The 25199-nt window shown below is 39.1% G+C and overlaps 2 protein-coding genes across 2 annotated transcripts; both read left to right on the forward strand.

Annotated features, from left to right (window-relative positions):
* The first annotated feature begins 2327 nt into the window (after positions 1 to 2327).
* LOC146609187 (uncharacterized) lies at positions 2328 to 12923 on the forward strand. The gene is made up of 6 exons (XM_085345971.1): positions 2328 to 2575; positions 4051 to 4173; positions 6116 to 6286; positions 6528 to 6694; positions 6975 to 7090; positions 11395 to 12923. The coding sequence occupies exons 1-6, from the start codon at positions 2467 to 2469 to the stop codon at positions 11573 to 11575; spliced, it is 867 nt and encodes a 288-aa protein (XP_085202097.1). The 5' UTR covers positions 2328 to 2466; the 3' UTR covers positions 11576 to 12923.
* A 6280-nt stretch (positions 12924 to 19203) lies between these two features.
* gnb3b (guanine nucleotide binding protein (G protein), beta polypeptide 3b) lies at positions 19204 to 24751 on the forward strand. The gene is made up of 8 exons (XM_085347007.1): positions 19204 to 19272; positions 20165 to 20310; positions 20913 to 20976; positions 21791 to 21947; positions 22056 to 22122; positions 23053 to 23254; positions 23403 to 23619; positions 24645 to 24751. The coding sequence occupies exons 1-8, from the start codon at positions 19204 to 19206 to the stop codon at positions 24749 to 24751; spliced, it is 1029 nt and encodes a 342-aa protein (XP_085203133.1).
* Positions 24752 to 25199: the final 448 nt, after the last annotated feature.

Below are 25199 nucleotides of genomic sequence, written 5' to 3' on the forward strand. Positions count from 1 at the left end.
CAACCGGCTCTTCAGGTTGTTTTGTCACTTTAATTAATTTATTATCAACAACAATATAAAATTATGCACAAAAGGAATTACTAATGTAAACAAAAGTGGTTTTATTTATAAATGTTTATACAAAAATATATACGGTGGCCCCTAGAGACAAAGCACATACAAACTCCGAAACAAGTACAAACTCCAAAGCACGTACAGAGCTACCTAGATTACTTACATGACACAATTGAAAGCATATGTGTATTGTTTGCATTTTTATACACAAACACTCATATATATTCAAATAAATTTAAAAATATGTTCATTTACCTGTTACTACCACACACCAAATCCTGTTATACTTCCTGGCTTGTAGCCACTAGGATCCTGGAGCACTTCTATTGTGTTTTAGGGGCCACGTGAATATGCTTTATTTATTCACTCCACATAAAATGTTATAAATAAATTATAAAATACAAAAACAACTATTTATATTTCAACTTTTAACTATTTGAATTTTCAGCTTTTTCCTTTTAAAGAAATTTAAAGTGAAACAACACAAAACAATGCAAACCACAACAAAATAAAATATAAATTAAAATATGCAAAACAAAAAGAGGATGCACATTCTCTGTCATATGGGCCTGGGATGATTATTTGGGAGAGTGTTTTCCTGCTGGGAATTGTATACATAGGATTCACTACATGGATAAACTTTATGAATCCTTTATCATCCGCAACTGAAAATAGTTGTGGATGATTACTATACCTTTCTAATGTGATGATGTTGTCTCTGATTGTTGCCTCTGGCTCTCTTTCTCTCCCCCTCTGTCACGTAAAAATCCGCTATAGCATGCAAATGGTTCCTTAAAAAAAATCCTCAAATATTGTTAGAATTATATTATTTTTACACCAGAGAAAATGTAAACTATGGGAACACAGGAAAACAAATATGTTTCGTTTTAAATAAAAAGACTGCATTTTAATGGAAAGTGAAGTTTAGGCTTTGAATTCAAAATGTTTTTGGTTCTTTTAGTTTGAAAATATATATAGATGTGCTCCTTTTTTCTTTTTCTTTTTTATAAAACAGTATTGTGAAGACAAAAGACTATTTTGAAAGGTCGTCTTAGCTTCCAGCACATTTGGTTTGGATTTATGCCAGATGCCCTTTTTGAGTCTGTATTTTAGGCCACTTTAAGAAAAGTCAGCAAATTTAATGCTATAAAATAAGAGTGTGAAGGCCATAATAGGGTTTGGTGAACAACCGGGTGGGTGACACTCAAATGTCCTGCAATGTAGTCGTGACTCTATTCTTGACTTTAGAGTGTTTATTTGGTTCATTTAAAGAACATTTGTTTTTTAGTCTTTCTCAGTTATTTCACTTCTTGTTTCGTGGACTTAATTGTTTGTTTACATGTTTTTGAGGTCGAATTTAACCTCTGACTGGCCATTGCAGATTTCTGTCAGAATCTGCAGATTATGCAGTACAAATAAAATGTTAACGTTTCTCCAACGTTGTCTTCCCAGCAGTTTCACTGGATAGCCAGCAAGCGTTCGCGATGTCTTATCGGGCGCTTCTCTGGCGCTGATAATTGGCGTCTGTCTTGTGTCAGTGACGTAAAAGACGGATTTAATGCGACATGAGCGTTCAAACAGCAGTCGCTTTCTGAAACATCGGATATGTATCGGATTCAGTACCACATACGAAAGTGACCCAGATCGGATTTGAAAATATCGGATTTGTTCCGTTCACACTGTCATAGCATGATCGGATATGGGTCGCATAGGGTCAAAAAAATCGGATTTCATGCGCTTTCGCCTGCAGTGTGAACGTAGCCAGCAAGCACCGCTCTTCTCTAAAACAGCAATAAGGATAATTATTAGGTTATCTACATTATTATGGAAATAACAAAATAACTTAAAGCAAAAATTGGGAAACGTGAAGTCCGAAGTCTTTATATTAAGGGCCATCAGTCAAACAATAGAGCGTTCACACTAGAGCGCGTTTGCTGTCGCATTTTATTTGTGGTGTGAACGAGCAGACAAAAAAATCGGATTTGATCAAAAAATCGGAATTGAGCATTAAGACCTGCGGTGTGAACGTAGCCTTTGTGTACATATTGTTGCTTTATTATCAGTCTGTTTGCTGGTTATTTGGGCAGGGTTTTTTTTAGTTCCTCTGTGATTTTTGGTTTTTGTAGTTATAATAATTGTTATTTTTTTGTTTTGTGGGGGTTTGGATGTCTCTTTGTCGTCTTTTTAAGGATTTTCATAGCAGTAATCACTCGAGTTACCGAAAAGTCTTATTTTGAAAGTTATAACCGGAATCCCCCCTCCCCCGATGATTGTAGAAAGCAGTCATTTCTACAGTCATTGGTTTAATCCCAGCTGTTTATAATCACAGCTGTGGTGGAGCTTTGACTCAGAGCCTCACCCTCCACCAAGAACTTTAGTTTTCTTTAATTCTATTTGTCTTCCAGCGGTGAAATGTCGACCACCGGGAGCTCCCTGAACTGTGAGGGGATGTACTCCCAACTAATAGACGACGAGTCCTGTCATGACGACTTACCCCACAGGCCAGATGTGGAACACCGTGGTAAGCAGTTAAACTTTAACCCTGCAGATGTGCCTCTGTGGAGGAATGCAGACGGTTTCGTTTATCTTTGCTTTAAAATAACTGACTTTGTCCTGTAGACACGGTGTGTTATCACTATGGAGACAGCAAAATGTCAAACTGAGATTTGTTACCTTAACTTTTGTACATGTTTATCTTCAGGATTCACTTTGCAGCTTCTCACATGAAAGTGCTGTTTTTCTCGTATCAGTCATTTAATTTTCATAGTTCTGCAGGCTTTCACTGGTAATTGTTTACTTACAGGTTATAAGGATAATAAAAAGATAAAGGAAAAAAACATTTATCAACAGAAAAATTTTTAGATATATTATCAAAGTGCTTTACAAAGTCCCAAACTCTGTGTTACATAACAGACAGACATGATGGAATTCAATCTTTAAGGTTTACGTACTCAAGTATAGGGTTTTATACTCGGAGCCTCCTCCTTCCTCCTTCCGTGGGAACATTAGTGGTTTTCTTTGAACCAGCCCTGAGCTTTTAGATACTAAATCCAACTTTTATACACACTGGAGTCAGTCTGCAATAAGAATAAAAGACTAAAACTGTGAAGTCAAAATATAGTTTTATTTATTAATTTAATTAATTAAAATAACATGCAGAAACTGATTATGAGTTCAAAATGCAGCCATGGCAGCAGCAGGCTAAGCTCAGTCACTAGCAGACTGTGTGTCAAAGGGCCCAATCAAAGCTCTCATGTTTATTTGTTTGTTTTCAATTCAGTTTGTGGATTTCCTTTTTTCAGATGAGCTTTTATTCTTGTAACGTGTTCCTTGTAGTTTGGTTTTTGGTAACTACTAGAATAGCTTGCTTTCATGTTTTTGTGTGCATATTAAGGCCCTTTGTGATGGTTTTGTTTGCTTTTGTGTTTTTATATTATGGACATGGTGTTTTTTGTCTGGTGACATAATGCTTTTATTTTTAATATAAAAGTGATCATTGATAAATAATGAAGTAGAACGTTTAAAATCTATTATTTACTAACATTTATAATTTTCAGATAGATGAATATACATTAGTTGTAAGTCTTTCACTTACTCAAAAACAAATAATAAATTCCTACCTGCATCATGCTTTGTTAGATAATTAAAAATGTCAAATGCATCGCCGGGATTGCGTTCCAGCATGTTTGACATTTACAAGTCTGAGCAGATCAGAGTCCTCTGTGGACAAAGCGCTCCACTGCACGCACTACTTAGTCATCAAAAAGTGTGAATACTTTTATATGTCAGGTTAAAAAAAAGGTCACTGTTGTCAGTGTTGCAGAACAAAAAAATATTTTTTTTCTTAAAGGTTCTTACTATAAATTCCTGTTTAAAGATTATTTTAAATCTTGCAGAATCAACTGAAACTATCATCCATATATGTGAAAATAACTTCTCTAAATTGTGCTAAAGCAGGGTTTTAATAAACCGTCTTTCTCTTCCCATCACCTGCAGGTCATCCTGTGATGCAAATGTTCCCCAGGCCCAGTGGTCCCAGGCTGTACCGCCTCGCCACCATCTGCCTGGCAACGCTGTGCGCCGTCCTCATGATCGCCATCATAGCTGTCACTGCACAATGTGAGTACACAACTATACTGAAAAACCTTTGCACGCAATTCTTGTTTTTTAAGTCGTTAAAGATGTATGTTGTACAATCACTGGAAAAACAACCATTCAAAGAAATTCGATGAAAAAATGAAAAATGAATGCCTGTGATGAGTGTTTGTAAACCTCTGACCACATGTAGAAACTCGTGGTTAAAACCATAAATTGTAGAGTTTGTGCTCTGAAGTCACAGACCAAAAAAGACGTAGCTTTTTATTCTAGATTTTTATGCATCCAATTTATTTTTGGAAACTGGAGGAGTCATCCCCTGCTGGCCAGTGGGAATAATACAGACTCATGGCTGATTTGGTCGACTGATTTTTAAGTTACTGGAATCATCAGGTCAAAATTGTGTTTTGTTAAGTTCCTGTGAAAGAAATAACTCCAGGAAGAGTTTTTATTTCTAATCACAACATTCTAGCGTGCTGAGACTCTACATGGTGAACATGGAATCCGTTATACCGCCAAGCTAATAATGTCATTGTAACCATGTTAGCATTGCTGGTAGTACAGCCTCACAAACAGGTATTTTTCCAGTATGTTGGCTGAAAATTCACTATATGGTGTATAAGTATTCACTCAGCCATCCAAACTATTGAATCATTTGGATCACTTCCTTGGCCAACATTTGTGAAAGAATGGGTCGCTCTCAGGAGCTCTTCCATCGTACCATAGGATGCATTAGTGGTGCAATGACTCACTGTTGATCCGTGAAAGCTGTTAGAAAAGCTTTTGGGGTGTTTAGCTACAGACATAAGGCCGTATTCCGTTGTGCAAAACAAGGGGTTTAAACATATGATGAACATGCTTGAGCCACGCTATCATAATCCCGTCGTGCGTCCACTTCAGTGACAACATCGTTCCGAGCATGTATGTGTAGGAAAAGTCCAAAGTTATGGCTGAACTGTCCCAGGCATCTTCTGTTGCCCAACTACAGATGGGTGGACCTGCAGGGCAACATAAAGCTATGTGACAATTACTGCTGATTATATCACAGTGGAGTGGTAGATACAAAGCCCCGTACTGCCCTGTATTGCACCTTAATTTGTTTTTTATGAGTCTTGAGTTGAATGTTTTTTAATGGCCAAAAAAATACATAGATAAATAAATGACGAGTTACATTTTTCTTGTCTTCTTTTCTTTTTTTGCTGATCTGAAAATTTATCTGACTTAAAACTGTGATCAGATCCGAACCAACAAGTCCAGCTGTGAAATTTATTCACTACTAAATATTTCACAGTCAGCTGTTAGTGTTATTACAACAAAGTGAAAGTGATTGTGGATTACAGCCACGATCAGTGGATGCTGAGGTGCAGAGTCAGAAGCTACAGATTTCGGGTTTGGGATTTGAGAGCAGTGGGGATTATGGTGTGGGGTTGTTTCTCAGGAATTTGGCCGGGCCCCTTAGTTCCAGTGAAGTGAACTCTTAATGTTTCAGCATACCAAAACATTAAGGACAATTACATGCTCCCAACTTTGGGGGAGCAGCTTGGCCATGGCTCCTTCCTGTTCCAACATCACTGCACACTAAACACAAAACAAGGTCCACAAAGTCATGAATGAGACATGAATGGCCTGCAGAGAGTCTTGACCTCAACACGATAGAACACTTTGCAACGAGTAAGAGCGGGGTCTCTAATTCATTTACGGATGGTCAGTCACTGACACTGGAGCCAAGCCTCCAACTTCAGTTCACAAACGTGCTTCTGGAAAAATGGTCAAAAATTCCCATAAACACTCCTAAACCTTGTGGAAAGCTTTCTGGGCCCATGTTATATTAAACTCTATGGATTAAGAATGGTATGTCACTCAAGTTCATACATGTGTAAAGGAAGATGAGCAAATACTTTTGGCAGTATATTGTAATCCTTCAGCATACAGTACTGTATGTAACTTACTTTCATACTGCTAACAGATAAAAACAAACCTCAGGGTGGTGGTGAGGCATCCTTAGGGAAGCAGACGCAGGAGGCAAATGTGTCAGCTCTGACAGCGTCCATCGCCAAGCTGCAGCAGGAGAAACAACAGCTGCAGAAAGAGAAGGACGAGCTGCAGGCCAAGCTCGCTGCAAAGATGGCTACTAAAGGTAGACTCCTCATTTTTCTTTATCGTTTTCGTTCATGCATCTTTGTGAAGCCACAAGAATGAATCGTCTCCTCTATGAGCTGTCAAATACAGCCTGGATCCTATCAATAAGACTTTAGTCTGATTTAATTTAAGATTACATTTTTTGTAACCCATCTAACAAGCATAGTGAATCAGCTATTTACCAGCCGTTAAGTAAATATCTTTGGTTGCACCAATTTCCTTCTTTCTTGTCTCATCAGCTCCTGCTGTGGTGACGTCGGCTCCTATCGTCTGCCCCAACGACTGGCACCTCTTTAACAACAGCTGTTACTTAATCTCCAGGAACTCGCGGGATTGGCCAGAGAGCAAGTCATTCTGTGAGAGCAAAGGCGCTCACCTGGCCATCATCCACACACCTGAGGAGCAGGTACAGTTTGATAAATTTCATTGTGTTTTCCACTAAAGATGCAGTCATGCTGTATGCATGTGGTGCCAAGGAGGGATACACTGATTTCTGGCTTTTTTTCTTTGACAACAAGAAAACATTACTTCTGCCTCATTTGGGCTTTTGTGGAATTTTCTTATGTAAAGTTCCTGTAAACAGAGCAAGGAAAGAGCTGACTCTATAAACGCCCTTTACTGTATAAAGTCATTACTGATTAATGCTTTCTTGAATGTGAATGCTTCCTCTGTATGTTTCCTTTCAGACATTTCTTTGGAATCTTCTTCCCAGAGGACACTGGAACTCCTACTGGTTTGGAATAACTGATGAAAAAACAGAAGATGAGTGGAAATGGGTCGACGGCACTCCGCTGATCGGAGGGTAGGTCGTTTGTTTCTCTGCTTACCTTCTTCCCAACCTGTTCAGGACTAAAACTTAACACGTGGTCATGTTAGCATTGCCTTACAACACGATGCAATGTCCTAACAGAACAGTGAATGCAAAACAAGTTTGGTGCCAAATGAGTTGCTTCACTTATTGGGCAATATTGCAAAGCAGTTCGGCAGATTCATTTTTCCTTTGGTTCAGTTTCTTTTTTTTGGTCCTGCTTTGGACAATAACGCAACTATAGCGACAATAAACACAACAGTGTGTAAAAGTTTTGAATGCATTCTGATAAAACTTTGCAGGCGTGTCTTCAAGAGGTTAACTCAATGATCCATCGGTCAAAAATTAAAAAGAAGTCTTCTAATTTAGAAACTATAATTCTTACAAGTGCCGTGTGTATTGCCAACATACGCACAATCCCATATAAAGATTTAAAATATCATGCCACACCTCTGACCTCCTAAAGGCAATGATACACCGTATAAGGCTTCTGAATATCAGGCTACTTATATCAGGACTTCTGAACTCATCTTCAGATAAAACTTTTATATCTTTTATCTTTAAAACTCACTGTCTTTGTTTGTATTGGCACCATTTAGGATGTGGGGAGTCTAAATATCACATTATAGGTTAAATCCAAATATGATTTTACCTGTAACCTCACTTGTGATTGATTGATTTTGAATGCTGATTTATGATTAATTAGTGACTAATTAATCATTAACAAAAGGTTATACTTACATATATTATTATTATTATTATTATTATTATTATTATTATTATTATTATTATTATTATTATTATTATTATTGTCTCTGCCCCCGCAGTCTAAGAACAACTGGTATTCAATCATTCAAGGCCAACAGATTTATTTGACACTGATGCTCTGAAATATGCGTCTAGTTTTCTGTATGTCGACTTCAATAGGAGAAAAACCTGGAGCTCTTTGTTTGTAAAGAGTGACTGATTATCTTGTAGAGTAAATAGACAGTGTGTACTTAAAAAACAAACATGCAGCTGAACACTGACCTTTAACACACGCATGATTTTTACTCTGCACAGTGGTGGCTCCCAAGCTTATTTAAACTAAAAGACAAATGAAGAAATTTGGTGCAGGCAGCAGATAAAAACAGGGACATGGACAAAATGATATTCAGAGTTAGCAATTTGTGGTCTTATGAACCCTAAACTATTGCATGAATCAGTGTGAAAATTTGGCCCTATTCAGGTGGAATCTTAAGAACTTTTCTGTCTTTGATTTTTCATGTTTTGCTTTTTTACCAAATTTATATTCACTTGATTCGTTTTATCACACTTCAGGAAATGCAGCCTTTCAGTTTCAGTTTTAAGGGTTTAACGAAAGCATTAACATTTCAGAGACTGAAGATTAATTTGACGACTGAGTGGCCAAATCAACAATCTGGTACATTCTTAAAAAGAATGAATGTAGTGGTCGGCTCAGCAACACAGAAAGACCACAGAAGAAAACTAAAGGGCACAATGACAGAATCATTTCTATCATTGATATGACAGAGGTTACCAGTCTGACCAGCAACATCCCAGTGGTCAAGTCTAACGCTGCATGCACTGAACACTGGACACACTGTGACGCACTGCTGCTGTCCTCGTCTTGCCTTCGTGCTCAAAGTCACTAGACATGACCCTTTTCTAGACTGAGTTCCTTTGGCTTATTGAAAGTAAAGATGTTCAATAGAGAAACAAAAAGCGCGACAGACTCACTAAAGAGTTAAATGTTGTGCTGCAGCGCCACATGTCAGATAACAGCTGGAGGGAGAGCAGGTCAGGGCTGCCCGATTTGCAGCAAAGGTTGTTTTTCATGAAAATGCAAAGTGTGGTTTTCTTCATCTCCTGGTTATTGCAAAATGTTTCATTATATCTCTGAGTTGCTTCATTTGCTCTGGATGTTACTTCTGCTTCACATCACAGACTCACTGTAAAATTTTCCCAACTTGTGCAAACTCAACAGATTTTCTAAGAGCCACCTGATTTCTCTTCCTCTATTTGTAGATGACAAACCTGTTGACATTCCTGTTTTGTCCTTTTCTTCCTCTTTAGGGTAAATTTTTTTAGGTTTTATTTCTGTAGACGTTTTGACTCATGTAAGATATTTTTGTATAATTTGACGTTTTGTTTTATTGTTTCTGCCTTAAACTGTCCAGACTGTATTTCAGTACAGATGCAAAGAAAAATAATCTGCAGTTAGGTCCACACTCTGTTGCACAAAGACACACTTTTAGTAGTATAGTATGACTATACACTACCACAGTGTTTAAAAATAAAACAATTGATTGAACAATTAGCACATCGAGACAACTGTTATTGAGATTTGGTGGTGTATGAATAAAATTTTTTTGAATTAAATTAAAGTGCAGACATGCAGGCGAAGAAGGACAAACATCTTTGGACAGATGAAACCAAGATGAGCTTGCACCAGAAAGATTTAAGGACAACAGTATGGATAAGAAGAGAAACGACTCATGATGTCACATCATCTGTCAAACATGGTGGAAGTAGCATTATTGCATGACCACAGATGGCTGCCACTGGAACCAAATTCTAGTAATTATTGAGGCGTGACTGCTGATAGTAGGATGAAAGTGTACAGGGCTGCAGTCTCTGCTCAGGTTCAGACAAAGGACCCAAAGCATGTGCCAAAAGTGACCCAAGAGCTTCTCGAGGCTAAGAAATGGGACGTTCTACAATGGCCAAGTCAGTCAGCTGATCTCAAAAGAGCACGCCTTTTAATTGCTAGAGATAGCGCTAAATGTAGTTACAGGAAGCACAACTTTGAAGCGTAACTATCTTCAGCAGGTACTCGCATTCTTTGCACCCAAGAAAACAGGGTTATAAAAAAGCAGAAGCAGTTATGTTTGCATACGGACGTGATCTTTAATTGTTTTTACTAAACCCAGTGATTAATGTGAACAGTAAAGATCTGGAACAGTCTTTCAGCATCTTCAGTTGAGGATTAATTAAACCTAATAGCCAGTTTAATGTAGAATGCAGTCAATTTTCATGTGCTGCGGTTTGGTGGTCCTTTTAGCTGATGCCACGTTTAAGTCACCACACGATTCCTGCTTGCACGTATCCTTTTGTCAGTTTCATCCGTTCATGGTTACGATGTCATCAAAGTTTTCTTTGTGGTATTTCGACATCTAGCTCAGATTATGCTGAGTGAGCATAACATGAGCAGCAGGGAGTTTAAAATTCTAACAGCTCATGATAAATGATATATCATCATTCAGTATCATGACATCACTCTCTGAGATGGACAAAAATATAAAATACATTATTTCGATAAATGTTGCAACTTAAACTGTGTAGTCTGCAGTATTGTGGTTCAATTCTAGCGATAAACTATGTTGCACACTGTTATACCCTTGGGTACCACCAGAGACATCATAAGAGGAAGCCACTGCTAGAAATATAACTTCCAGTCTATTTGAGTGCAAAGCAAACTTGTAGGTGGTTTTCATTCGATTTGACAGGATATTTTGTACATAGACTTTTATTTGCCGCTGACCTTGAAAATGAAAGTTAATTTTAGTTAAAAAACTATAAGAGCTTAGATATGTTTAAATATGATTGCTGTGTCTGTGGAATTTCATCTAGATGGAGGCATTTAAGCTGATGAAGTAACAATTGTTAGATTCAACCATTATACTTAAAATTGTCTAAAGCAGAGGTGTCCAACTCCAGGTCTCAGGGGCCGGTGTCCTGCAGGTCTTAGATGTGTCCTTGATTCAACACAGCTGCTCTGCTACACCAGGACAAAGGGTCCAACAAGTCTTTCTTTCTTTTTAATTAACAATATTACAATTATGAGCCCATGAAGAAAAAAAAGTTTCCTGAAGGACTCAAACTATAATCTCTGGGGTAAGCAGCACGATGATACCTCCAGCTTCAAAATGTGGCATTTTAATTCCACGTGTGTGATGATCATGTTCAGGGAAACAAAAATAAGAGGGAGGAAAATGTAACCAGCCATAAAAATAGACTAAACATGAATTTAGACCAAAGTTGCTCAAATCTAAGAGATGAGCAGAAGCTGTCAGTGGATGCTGAAAGCAAACTGTCCAGTTTGAAAAATAATCTTAGGATTATAGTTAGAAGTGGTGGTTTTGTAAAGTACACTGCACTATAGGAATAAAACTGCCCTAGCTCTTCTTCTTGACATGTTTAACGTGAACCATCAGATCCAGGGTGAACATGAATGTATGTTAAAGGTTTTTATACATGTCGATGTGTTTCGCTCCCTTTCTCTCTCCGTACTGTAGTTTCTGGGAGGAGGGTGAGCCCAACAACCACATCGATGAAGACTGCGGCTACATCGTGAAAACACGTGTGATGGAGCGCGTGGCGATCCGGAGCTGGTACGACGCCCCCTGCAGCATGTACTTACCCTTCATCTGTGAGAAAGAGATGGGCCCCGGCGCGAGTACTGCCATACCACACTAAGAAAACCAGTTAGTATTTTGTACTGGCTGCTTGGGTTATCTGTCACAGTGTAGTCAGGTCATCAACACTTATTTACCTTTTTGCATTTAATTAACATGTGCCATTTGTGCTCACTGCTCATTATTTGTGACGTGTGTGTGGATAGTTTGCTCTGTCCACAAGCATGAACGCAACAGAGATGGAGTGTCAAAATACATTTACAGTGCTGTCAAGTCCCTGAAGTACCGTGTAGCAGTCAGGACTGCAGTAGGGACTGACAACCAGGTTCATGTCCAGATGAGGCCCTGATCTTTCAGACTCGTGCGTATCTCTGTGCCCTCATACAGACGGTAACACAAGGAAACTGGGTCTCTGCAAAAGCTTAATCATGTATGAAATAGTTTTGGTTTTGGTTTAGGTTTTGAAAAGTGGTGCGAGAAACTAAAACATTATAACTCTACTTTGGTAATAATACAAAACCTTCAGCATTCATTTATACTTAAATTAAAACAATCATTATGTAGAACTATATACATAAAAAAATTGCTGATTATTGATTAGTTGCATGTATCTCACTCTAAATGTAAGCTTTATAACATCACAGCATTAAAAATCCCTGGACTTTTATTTTAACATCTGCAGTAAATAATAACAAAAACTAAAGAAACTGTATGAAGTTAAAAAAATGTGTTTTATTCAAAGCATAGTGGAGTAGCGTACACTGGGCTCTCTGTGCTCAGTGGCATTAACAGGAATAACAGCCGCCCTCCTCTGGACCTGTCGCTGGCTTCTATTCAGTGTTTCTGTGCCTTAAACTGCAGAAATATTTTTATATATTTTTATATGATTCACTTTCAGACTTAAATCAGGGATTCAAGTTGAATCAAGATAAATGCTTTTAAATGTTTTATATTTGGAATCAGATATGTTATGTGTCAGATGTCTGTGTGTATATACTGTACATAAAATACACGTCATGTTTGATCTATACGTGATGTAGCCACATGTGTAACATTCCCCTCTTTGAAGATGTGCTTTGAGAAGTAAAAATGTTTGTTGTCCCGTGGCGTAAATAACGACTGTATTTTCTCCATGGGTGTAAGCTGTTGCTGTCACTCATATCTGCCATGTGAATACAAAACGTGCACCTATCCAGCAGCAGACATGAGCAGTCTGTTAACGATGAATCTATCTGTTCTCTTCATGAAACATGATGGCTTGTTTGTAACGTCTCCTCCCTGCACTGCTGTTGTTGCCCTGCAGGTGGCGCTGCTACCACAATCAGCCTGTCAAGATGTTAACAACAGAAGGGTCTGTGGACTAAAATTACAATAAATTAAAATAAGTCACTTAAAATAACTTATGTGTGTAATTTCTTCCTGCTAGGAAATAATTTCCTGTAAAGTTGCTGAAATTAAAAACAGTTTGAATGTTTTAAATTGTGTTTTTAGATTAAATCAGTTTTAGAGTCGTTCCCTGAGGGAAAAGTAATTCATTGTGATTTATTATTTTCTATCTGGTCAACAAAATGAGTATAAATATAATTTAGATATATAAGATCATGATGAAAAAGAAATCTAGTTATCTATTCTAATTCATTTTTATTTCACTTCTTCTTCACTATATCAGCTCTTTTATTATTATTATTATTATTATCATTATTATTTACATGTACAAAAAACAAGCCTCAAACGCCTCATTCCATCCTTGCCGAGCTGAAAGACCCACATTCCCTCATCTCGTCTGCTTCCTGTTAAAGTGGCCCTGAATGAAGAGTGTTTGCTGAGCCCTGCGCTTGTACTCCAGCTCCTGAGCTTGTTGCCACATGGAGTTTTCAGGAAGTCAATTAGCCCTTTTCTGTCATGGTTCATTAGCTTGGGTTGGAGGAACACGCTGACTCCTTACTGACACTGTTATAATAATGTTCAACCAGCAAATCACACCAGGAAGATTTCAAGAGATCACTGATGAAAATTATTATACAAAGAGCTCAAATAGCATCTACAGTCATCCAAACTGAACACTATGACAGTCATAATTTTTCTGTTTATGAACGTATTAGTATAAGTTAGTATAAGTCAGATTTTTTATTTTTCAGGAAGTAAGGTTATATAAGTAGGTAACGGTGCGTCATGGCTGTCGTCCACTTTACAGCTGAGAGCTCGTTTTGAGGTCACAATGTGGCGAGTATGTTGGAGCATAAACAGATCACATGACAGATTAACAAGAGGTGTTTTTGGTGGGGTTTTATTCTAGCTCGTGGTTTGCTTTATAATGAAGGGAACAGATTTCAGTTAGATAATATTTAATATAAAAAAATATACAAGTTGTATAATTTCAAACACCACACATATTTTCAGCACAAGTTCACTGCACGACACTCAGCGGCACGAATCAACATATTTACAGTCTGTTTCATCTCTATGACTACTCACACCATTCATAACAACTGTACTTTTTATATTTACCTCTTTAATAACTCACTCATTGAGTGTGGAAGTTTGCATTATTAGGGGGTGTGGCCTATTTCCACTCACTAGACTGGACCCCTGGTGTTGGTGCCTTCAGGAGCTCACAGATATTATGGATTTTTTATGGATTATTGTATTTGTAGATTTCATTTTAATGTTATTTTTATGTTATGTTGCACTAATTAGCAGGTTTCTGTGCAATGCACCTGCACCGTCTATGTTGATGTCCTCTGATAACTGAGCCCTGCATTATTTTGTAGTTTTGACTCAAAATAAGATGGTCAGTGTGATGACATTCAGGCTTCAGAACTGAGAATTAAAAATCAGACACTGACACTTTATTTTCTACACAGGCAGAGAAAGAACAAAAGGAGATTTACAAATCAATTTACAAATTCACCTCCAGCTGTGAGCACATCCCTGTAGATTTGTCTCAGGCGTCACGTCTAAATGGATTTAAAAGAGATCTGAAAAAGTTTACAAAAACATTTTCTTAAGTGCCGAGTGTATTCTTCATATTGCATATAATATACTTGATTATATTGTTCCTGAAAGGCTTTCCTGTCTTTCTTAAGGACACCTAGTGTTGATAGTTGGTTCACAAAGGCCATTAAAACTTTGTTTGACTTGTTAAGAAAAAACAAGCACTGCTGCATAACACTGATGTTGCTGTGTGACATCATCAGACCAGATCCTAAACCTGTTGCATCAACTGCTTAAAACAGGACACCGCCCGAGGTGAAGCTTAAGCTAGAAGTCCTCATTAGAGGAGGCCGTCGAACGTCATTGTTGATTTCAGCACGCACCTATGACCATAGAGGATGGATTACCTGGATATTTAACCAATAGGATGTGAGTTGCAACTTGGAGTGAAGTAACTGGACTACATTTGCTGAGCAGAGTTGTAAACAGTTTCCAAGTGTTTAAACATGTTCAGCAGACACTGGAACGCTGTCAGTAAGAAACAGCTGAGCTTAAAAGTGTCATGACAGGATCAAACTTCAGTCACTGTTTGCTGTGCAAATGACCGTCTGTCAACACACATGCTTGTTAAATGTTTTATAAAAACAGGCGTAAGCTTAAAATATTTCACATGAAATCACTTCAAGGGAAAAGTCAGTTTGGAAAGTGAATAATTGAAGTACTCATTTGCAGAACATCAAGCCCCGTGATAATAAAACATATGTGGTAAATAAGTAGTTTAGTGGCTTATTTCAAGTCAAGACAAACCATAAAAACAAACTACAGAATACAACGCCTCCCCGTAGCAGAAATAAACAAAACGTTTTGGTGTCTGTAGACAAAGTTATACATTTTAATTGTTGAGGATAGTTTTAACCCTGGCTGTTTGCAGAGCAAATCACTCATTTGTGGCATCAGTGCTGTTGGAGGGTTTTTAATTATCTGACAAATAATGTGGCTCGTTGTGCTGTAACTGGACAAGAAGTAAGAGATTAGTTCTTGTTTTATATTTGCATGTGTCAGTGTCACAGCTGTCTGCATCTGTGCACTGCATTCATACAGTTTACAGGTGATGCACTAGTTGACTATGTTAGCATCCCAACGTGGGCACAGCCCGTGTGCTCACTCTGACCTCTGACCTTCTTCTGGATTGAATGAGGGGACTGATCTAAAGGAAGTTTTCTATCCCCAGTTTTCTTGGATAAAAATCATGGAACTTTGCCCTGAAGCTGCAAGTCTAATTAAAAGATGCTAAGAGGGCGGAGCCAAGATCAGCTCACGTGGAAGACGAGTACCTGCTCTGCAGGACACGACCCAAAACCTCTCCCATGTTCTCTCTCAGTGTCTGCATCCAAACAGATCTAATGTCCTGCTCTCCTGCACGTCTGTCTACTGCTGATTTTATTTTATTTTTTCCCATATAGTAAAGGAGAAAGACTGCTTGATTTGAAGAATTGAATCTTTATAAGGAACTTGAATCTCTTCCAGTCTTGAAATAAAAATGCAGCATCAAAGTTTTAAATTTTGAGACAAAACCTTTGACTCTTGATCCACTTTCCGTCCGTGCCTTTGCTGTGTGTCAGGTGTGACGCGCGTTCAGCCTGACCTGCTCTAATTCCCTAATGAGATTGCCCGTCCCCGGATATCCTATTAGACCCTGATTAACTGGGCTCAGCTCATTAGCTCCGACAAACCAATTCACCCCTCCTGTAAACCTCCGCCTCAGTCCATCTCTCCATTCCTGCGCCCGCATCCAAAAACATGCAGTGCAATGTCAGGAATCAAGGCACCAATGTCACCTCTCTGCAACCACAGGGCATTCAAAGCATACGTACCAATGCACCAATTAATAAAACTACTTTGTGGATGGGTTAAAAAAGAACAAACAGCTGTGGAAATTAAAATGAACATTTTTAACTGGCGTTGCCTTATATTTTGTTGAACCTTTAATAGGATAAATTAAACACAAGAAGAAACCACTGCTCTGTTCGTGGAACCAACTTTGTGCTCTGAAGAGTTCCCATCTTCCTGCTTTAGACAAATCTCTGTGTTTGTCTTTCTTTCCTTTAGTTTACTCTTGTGCTATGACATCTGTTCCCTTCCTCTTCTTGTCTTGTTCTTGGATTTCTTCACCTCTTCTCATCTTTTGACCTCATAACCTGATTTTCTCCCTTCAATTGCTTTACCTACCACCTCTCGCCACGCTCCCTTTCCTTTTTCCTCTCTCTCTCCTTCCCTATTTCCATCATTGAGCCTTATCCCTTCATCACTTATCTCCTTCATCCCCTCCAATCCTCATCTGTTCGTCACCGTGGAGGAAGGCTCAGACTTTTTCACTAGTACAGCCACTAGCAGTCAGCCGGTGGGAGAGCATCAGAGGAGCCAGCGAGCAGGTTGTGCACCCTGTAGAGCTGTGGAAGCTGAAACGGCTCAAAGGGGGAACACAGGTGTCTGCGATCGGGATCTGCACAGGTGCAGAAAAAGAGAAAAGGTGAGTTTCAGCATTTCTGGTGCTTCTTTGTGACAGTTTAAAGTTAAGGAATGCTGCTGGGGAACAGTTGGAGCTGCTTTGAGTCAGCTGTGGGGACTCATCATCTTTCTTTGTCACCGTTTGAAGAAGAAAAGTGGAGTTCTGCTTTTTATTATTTGGAAGAACAGGAAGTGAACTTTTGCAGTGCTGTGCTACCAAAGCAAAAAGTGATCAGCAACTTTGGGGATTTTCTGTATTTTCTAACACATGATTTGATCAAATTCAGGATATTTGACCAATGCAACTTGAGTTAAGTCATCAATTTCTTTCAAACAACAGAATAACTTGTCACTGCATCCTTAAACCCTCTGAAGGTGATCTTTGGATTGTAGCAACTCTGCCAAAGAGGATTGGAGCTTCAGGTGGAGCAGCAGTAAGCTGCAGCCTGGTCGGTCACAAAGAGCTAAACCTCATCCAGCTCACTTTGTTTGTGGAAATCTTTGGTGGTAGCAGGTGGTCTGCTAATCAGATGGCTCAGTCCATGAGTGTAATGAGTCAACTCATGACTCCTCCAGTCTGCACATTAAAGTGTGCGTGCAAGAATAACACACTGACAGGAGGTTGTGGTGTTAAGTTGTCCTTATAGTGGTGGAGAGTGGTGTAATAAGGTTTCAGATTTTCACTGGCTTTAAGCTCTGGAAAATGGCCACATGTGTTTCATTCACATGTTGAACAATAAGTGCACCTCAAATGAATAAACAGGACAGTAGAGGAGGAGCAGTTTTTGGTCTTGACTCTAACAGAAGCTCCATTTCTTCTATTGTCCACGCCGCAGTCCCTCCCTCTCACTCTGATCTCAGGGTAAAGAGCAGTCAGCAATCAGATGACAGGAGATTTGACCGCTAAAGCTTCTCTTAAGCTCTCCTGCAGGGATTTAAAGTCCTGTAGAAACCCATCCCAAACTCCCCTCACCTCTGCCCCCACCATATCCTCGACCTTCCATAGTCTATGTGCAGCTGCTACCTGCACATAGACTGATGCAACCGATCACTTGTACTAATCAGTGGACGTTTATTCTTAATCATGTCTCCGTCTTCTGTAAAAGCTCCTGCATGTTCCTGTGTGACTACTGTGCAAGCTCTACTTATGGTTTGTGACTAACAAGTCAGGCAAGGTTAAAACTGTAGCACAACTCTGGAAGTTTTAATATTCCTCACTGGAATCTCTGTGTTTTGCATTAGCAGTAATTTTTACCTCACTCATGGGGGTTCAGGCTTTTAGCTCGATAGTTTGATGATGTGCAGAAACGTGCACACAGTTAATCGGTGTTCAGTTAGTCAGTCATCAGCATCCTGTTACAGAGTATTAGCCGAACACTTATTGTAAACACTAAGTTTCAAAGTAAAAGAACAAACCAAGAAAAACGATGACACTGATTGGAAATAACAGCTTTTCTTTTATTGTTGTTTGTTTTTTCAGCTTCTGACCGTTAACTTTTAGCTGTTTGACCTTGATGTTGGTGATGTAACATGATGTAACCTGAGGGTTTAAAGTTTTACACTGGAAGGGTGTTGGTGAGGTCAAAATGGACACTGAAGTTAAGGCAACCATAAATTCCTTACAAGGAAGATTCAACACTGATCCAACTCTTTAAAACCATAAAGAATAAAAGGAGTCAGTAAAAACTAAAGACGTGTATTTTATCCTCTAAATCACGCAAAAATAAATGTACTAAGTGCCCTTTAGACCTTTAGAGTAATGTAATTGCTTCCTTCTTTCCTAAGTCCTACACATCTATCCTTCATTCCTCTTGTCCTCTTTTACCCATTGTTGATTCTGTGCCGTCTTCTTTAATACTTCTAAACGGTTCCCTTCCTCTCTTTGTTCAGGGACGGCTGACACCTGAGTGTCTAATTGTTTCTGTAGACTTGGTGGTGCAACAAGAATCGAAGCGTTCCAGTTCAGGAATCAGGGTCACTGAGTGGTACCTACTTTATTTCACAGCAGGGTCAAACGTGAGGATACGTTTGGCTGGGAGTCATTCCACTAACAGCATTAACATCTTTCACAATGAGCTGCAACAAACATCCAAACATTGCTGTCTGTGCAAATATGTCTAGTCCACACGTGGACTTCAGAATATTTTCCAAGTAAATAATTATATTTTTTTTGTGTTTTTCCCCATTTCCTATTCCTCTCAGTGTCGCTTGGTTTTTCATCAGTAACATCAACAAACAACTCTCGCCATGGCAGCTGAGAAGGCTGAAATGGATGCACTGAAAAAGGAGTGTGATGGCCTCCGTGCACAGATTGAGGTGAGCGTTTCTTGTGGGAGGAAGTTCCAGGTGTTTTTATCTTCAACACCATAAAAACAATCCTGATTTCACCCCCGTGACACCATATTTTTCATATTATCTAGCGTGTATATTAATGTTATTGTATTTATTTAACACTAACCTCAAGTAATCAGTCTTTCTCCATCCGTCACGTGACAGATATGCATGTAATCTTTTGATATTCAATTCAATTCAGTTTTATTTATATAGCGCCAAATCACAACAGCAGTCGCCTCGAGGCGCTTTATATTGTACAGTAGATACAGAGAAAAACCCAACAACCATTTGACCCCCTATGAGCAGCACTTTGGCGACAGTGGGAAGGAAAAACTTCCTTTTAACAGGAAGAAACTCAGCTCAGGGAGGGGCGGGGCCATCTGCTACGACTGATTGGGATGAGAGAAGGAAGACAGGATAAAGACATGCTGTGGAAGAGATTAATAACAGATATGATTCAATGCAGAGAGGTCTGTTAACACATAGACACATGTGTATATACATACATATCTGTCTGTCTGAGTCACTGTAAGTTCAAAACAACAGGAAAATGTTCAGGATGGCCTTAATAATCATATTTATTTAAACATGTTTCACTAGACAGGTAAAAACTAATAATTATAGAGGATGGACCCATGGTGCTTATATTACCCTTGTGAAGAGGTTTCTTTTGATTGCAGATCTTACTTACTCTTAGTTTTTCCTTTATAATTTGTGGAGGTTAATTCGCCTTAGTGGAGGACTTAGTGGACCTCCTTCCTTTTTCCTAATGCTAGAATTGCTGTGATGCCATCACAGAGGAAAGGAGTGAGGAAAAACACCGACTACACAGTTTTTCTTTTTCCAAACCTGTAATTCTCTGTGTGACCAATAGGCGGCCCGCAAAGCTGTGAATGACGGCAGCATGTCTGCAGCAGCATCAGGGGTGGACTCAGTGGGTCGGGTCCAGCTGAAGCTCAGGAAGACACTCAAGGGTCACCTGGCTAAAATCTATGCCATGCACTGGTCAGCTGACTCCAGGTGAGGATGAAAGGGTGGCACGTTTGTGTAAGAAAAGAGCAGCTCTGTAATCAAATTCAACAATAGGTTGTATATGAATACTCGTTTCATCCCTTTACTTTTTAAAAACCTCTATTTAATGCTTAAAAAACGTAATATGTAAATATAACATCGCCTGTTTGACAGTTTGAAGAAAACACTTGTAATATTAAAGAAATACTGAAATTACCTGATTTATTTGTATGTGCTGTAATGAAAATGAATGTGTGTCTTGAAGATTATAAACTGCTGATTTTTATCCATATTAATGTGTGTGTGTTTTTAATATGTTTGTGACTTTGACATCAGAATTTGCAGGATGCAAACATTAGTTGTGATAACAGCCAAACTATTTCGCATGTGAACAAACTTTAGATGCAGAAACGAGATAAACTCCAGCATACAGTCAATCCATGTGAATTTAAAAGGCACAATAGTTACTGCTACACGACATCTCTTTTCTAACAGCCACAGAAATATTCATCATTAGTGAGACATTATCTCACTGAGATGTTTTTTAAATCTTTAATTTAATGAAGATTGAAGTGCTCTTCAAACACAGTGACACTTCCTTTCTCTCACAGGCAGATGGTCAGTGCATCACAGGATGGAAAGCTGCTCATCTGGGACTGTTTCACAGGGAACAAGGTAGGACTGCATGGGATATGTCATAATTAATCTGAATGTGCAGGCATGTTATTTGTGGAGTGCAATATATAATAGACCAAGTAAAACGAACCACACACAACCTGCAAAATAAGACAAAAACTGCATATTTACTCAATGAAACAATCAGTCATCAACTGCTAATTTCATTTAGTAAGTTAGTACTTTTTAGTTCATGTTCTTTTAGATATATCAACAATGACTAACACAAATGGATAATAACAGAAACTGAGAACAAGTGTTAAAAACAAAAGAAGAGAAGAACAAGGAGAAAATGTTCAATCTGAGCTTGGAGCTCAGTATTTATTTAGTACATCCCAACATAATTAGATTACCCAGTGAGCAGATTTCAGCAGTGAGCTAATTAGCCAATGGATGAGCAAGCTTCACAGTTTAAATTCATTTCTGAGCACCCTTCAAAGCACCCCTGTTTGAGGGTCAGTGCTTTACAGGAGTCCAGAAACAACTGGTCTGTTGTGATGAATCTTCACAAACATTTGTGAAAATCTCTTCATTTACATTTAGCATTTTGTGTGTTTTGACTCTACTTTGACTGTTCATCTGCTTTCCTGCGGTGACTCAGTGAACCTATTTCTAAAGCAGTAAACAAAGATTAATAGTGTCACGATAAGCTTGTTGTTGCTGTTGCAGTGGTTCCTCGCAGGCCTTTAGACCTGAGTGGAAGCACAGACAGCCAACAGGAACATCGTCTCTCCAGCCTTCAAACGCTGTCCATGCTTGTTAAACCGCAGAGCTGCAACCTCCTGGTTGTTTAAACTGAATTCCCTCTTCCCAGTTGGTTGCTGTTCCACTGAAGTCTGCTTGGGTGATGAGTGTCGCCTTCGCCCCTTCTGGTAACCTGGTGGCCAGCGGTGGTCTGGACAACATCTGCACAGTTTACAACATCAAGGCGGCCAGCCCCAAAACCCTCAGAGAGCTGGACGCACACACAGGTGAGGAGGGAGCTTCCTTTAAATGCCTTCAACTTACTTCACAGCATCAAAACCAATGAATGCATGCACAGCCAACCTGAGACGCTCGCAAAACTCTCTCTCGCCCAGGTTACCTGTCTTGCTGCCGTTTCCTTAGCGATAGTGAGATCTTGACAGCCTCCGGTGACACCACCTGGTGAGTTTAAAGTTTGTGTTTCTTAGTGTTTGATGTCAGTTATTTCTATCAACCCACCTAAAGTAGTGAACAAGGGAAAAAGAGCAGCTTTTAAATCAGTATCAAGGCTGTGCATTCTCCCATTAGCCTGAAGGTATTAAAAAAAACCATGACACTTGTTCACCAATCATGTGCTCTATGGTGTCTTCATATTACCACATACTATAGGCAATATTTCTAAAATGTAAAGGGGAAGTGCCTTAAACCTGCACTCTTTCTAATGACCAGTGGGGGGCGGAGCCAGTCGCTGCAAATTGCTGGCCCTCACGTAGCCTGGTTTTGTCCTGTTTTTCCTTCCCACTGTTGCCAAGTGTTTGTACATAGGGTGTCGTCTAATTGTTGGGGCTTTCTCTGCATTATTGTAGGGTCTTTGCCTTACGCTACAAAGCACCTCGAGGTGACTGTTGTGATTTGGTGCTATATAAATTAAATTAAGTTAAATTAAATTAAAAATAAGTCATATTTTATAAAAGTCTATAAGAAAACGACTGTAGTTGTCACTTCATTATGATCCCATGAAACTCTCGCAGTGTGTTTATTGACTAGAACATGTTGTATGGTTCAGAGAAAAATGGACATGTGCACACGGTGTCCTACAGGGCTCGGCCACCGTAGCTACCTGTGTGCATGCCGTGTATTTTATCAGGCAGATGTCTCTAAACAGTTAAGATGGAGATAACATTAATCTCAGATCATTGCTTGAAAATATGAATTAACAAATAAATTAATGTTATTTGTTCATTCATATTAACAAAGATACAAACGAACTTAGAGCTGTCATCAAGAAATTAGATTTGAGGTAAGCTAAAAAGACCTGAGACAGTTAATCAGAACGCCGTCTGGTCTAAAAACCTCTGATTTGTGTCTCTGTCTTCTTCCTCTCATCTTCAGCTGTCTGTGGGACCTGGAGACCGGCAAGCAGAAGTTCAACTTCATCAACCACATTGGGGACTGCATGTCGCTGGCTCTCTCCCCCGACATGAACACCTTCATCTCTGGAGCCTGTGACTCTCTGGCCAAGCTGTGGGATCTGAGGGAAGGCACCTGCAAGCAGACTTTCTCCGGACACACCAGCGACATTAACGCCATTTCTGTGAGGATATCCCAGAAACTCACGACACACACACACAAATCACACTATTTCTAGTCTATAGGGGGACAGTTGTGGTCTGAAGGCTGCCTTAGCAAAACTATTTCCTCTTGGTTTAAAACTCAAATGCTTCTTCTCGTCCCACTTGTAGTTCTTCCAAAGTGGTAATGCCATCATCACAGGCTCCGATGACTGCCAATGCAAGATGTACGACCTGCGCGCCGACCAGGAGGTGATTAGCTACCAGGACGCCAGCCTGAAGGCCGGGGTCACATCTCTGGCTCTCTCCAGCTCAGGCCGCCTTATCTTTGCAGGTTACGATGACTTCAACTGCCACATCTGGGACTCACTGAAGGGAGAGAAAGTCGGTGAGCAGAGTTTATTCAAAATTACTTAAATTTAAATATGTATATCTTGTGGATGGATGGATATCTTAATTTATAGACTTTTAAAAGGGAGCATAGGGAGTGACGTTTTCATTAACGTTGGTGCTCTTCCACATGTCACCTGTAGATGGTGCTGATGCACTATTTTTATGATCTCTTTGCTTCCAACGGAACAGTTCATTAATTTTTTTTCAAAAATGAATATTTTATTTCTTAAAAAAAGAAAATACATTTATTTCCTTTGCTGTTTCCAATTCGTCTCCTAAATTTTTTCATTTACTCTCTTTCCTTGCCGTCATTTTTTTCCTTCCCTTGCTTCCTCTCTTCCCGATGCTGTTTTCCCCTCTTTTTTCTTTTCCTTTCCTTTAATTAATCATTTCCACCATTTTCCCTTTGCTCTTTCTCCTTGTTCCCTTTCTTCTCTGCCATTCTTTTTCTATTTTTCTATTTTTGGTGTTGTTCTGACATGTTGTTCCATTTTGCTGTTTGCTTACACTCCACTCTACTTTCTACAGTCACTTCATGTTATTCCCTTTTTTCCCCAATGTTCTTTCTTCTCGTCTTTAATTCTCCTTCCTTTATGTGCTTCACTCGCTCATCTTTTTCCTTTACTTCCCGTCTTTTCTTGTCTGCTTCCCACTCTTTTCTTTTCCATGTCCTCTCCTTGAATTTCTTCTTTTTCTTTCGTCACTTTCATATGATTTTTTCCCCTCCCTGATTTTTTTGGCCATTTGCTCTTCTTTGCTTTCCTCATATACTTTGTTCTTGTGATGTCTTATTTTTGTTCCACACTTTCTCCTCTGTTTGTACTTTCCACTCTTTTTGTTTTTCATTGACTCATCTTGTGCCTTCTGAGCATCTTTTTTCCTTTTCTTTACTCTCCTTTTAATTTCTCTGTCATAATTACTTTTATTCACTCATCTCCATTGCTTACAACCATGACCTCTTACTTTTCCTTCACTCCTTCTGCACTCTTTCATGTCTTTTATCTTGTTGTACAACACCAGGCGTGCTCTCCGGTCATGACAACAGGGTGAGCTGCACCGGCGTCCCTGATGACGGTATGGGCGTCTGCACAGGATCCTGGGACAGCTTCCTCAAACTGTGGAACTGAGGCGTCCCTGCAGAGAATAACGCCAGGAGACGAAGAAGAAACGGAGCAGGATGAGAGGAGAGGAAAATAGTGGCAGAGAAGTGAGGCTGGAGATTTGGTGCAGATATTTGACCTTCCTCTCTTTCTTTTTCCCGCTCTGCTTCTTCCTCATACATGTATGCAAATTTTAAAAGGTTGCGAATGAGTCATATTGTGCAAATGGCATCAGTTAAACAATGCACGATGCATCCCACTGCATGTACAAGAAAGCTTTACTGTGGATTTATTTGCTGAAAAAAGTAAATCTTAAAAAAAATAGATTATTAATCAAAACGGAGCGGAAAATAAGCTCTTATTGAAAATGATAAAAATCTCTAGATTTTCTGAAAATAACTGAATAAAGAACAGTAAATAATGAAAATATGAAGATAGAGCTACAGATTTATTTTTATTGTCTTCGAGGTCTTTG

The sequence above is a fragment of the Diplotaxodon limnothrissa genome, linkage group LG22 (assembly GCF_057381915.1).
Source record: "Diplotaxodon limnothrissa isolate DT_005_m linkage group LG22, D_limnothrissa_male_GT1.1, whole genome shotgun sequence".
Taxonomy (NCBI): domain Eukaryota; kingdom Metazoa; phylum Chordata; class Actinopteri; order Cichliformes; family Cichlidae; genus Diplotaxodon; species Diplotaxodon limnothrissa.

Coding starts and splice junctions, on each gene's coding strand:
- gnb3b (XM_085347007.1), top strand. CDS start 19,204: ATGGCAGCTGAGAAGGCTGAAATGGATGCACTGAAAAAGGAGTGTGAT. Junction 19,273..20,164: donor GCCTCCGTGCACAGATTGAG/GTGAGCGTTTCT, acceptor TGTGACCAATAG/GCGGCCCGCAAAGCTGTGAA. Junction 20,977..21,790: donor ACTGTTTCACAGGGAACAAG/GTAGGACTGCAT, acceptor CCCTCTTCCCAG/TTGGTTGCTGTTCCACTGAA.
- LOC146609187 (XM_085345971.1), top strand. CDS start 2,467: ATGTCGACCACCGGGAGCTCCCTGAACTGTGAGGGGATGTACTCCCAA. Junction 4,174..6,115: donor CATAGCTGTCACTGCACAAT/GTGAGTACACAA, acceptor TACTGCTAACAG/ATAAAAACAAACCTCAGGGT. Junction 6,287..6,527: donor TGCAAAGATGGCTACTAAAG/GTAGACTCCTCA, acceptor TTGTCTCATCAG/CTCCTGCTGTGGTGACGTCG.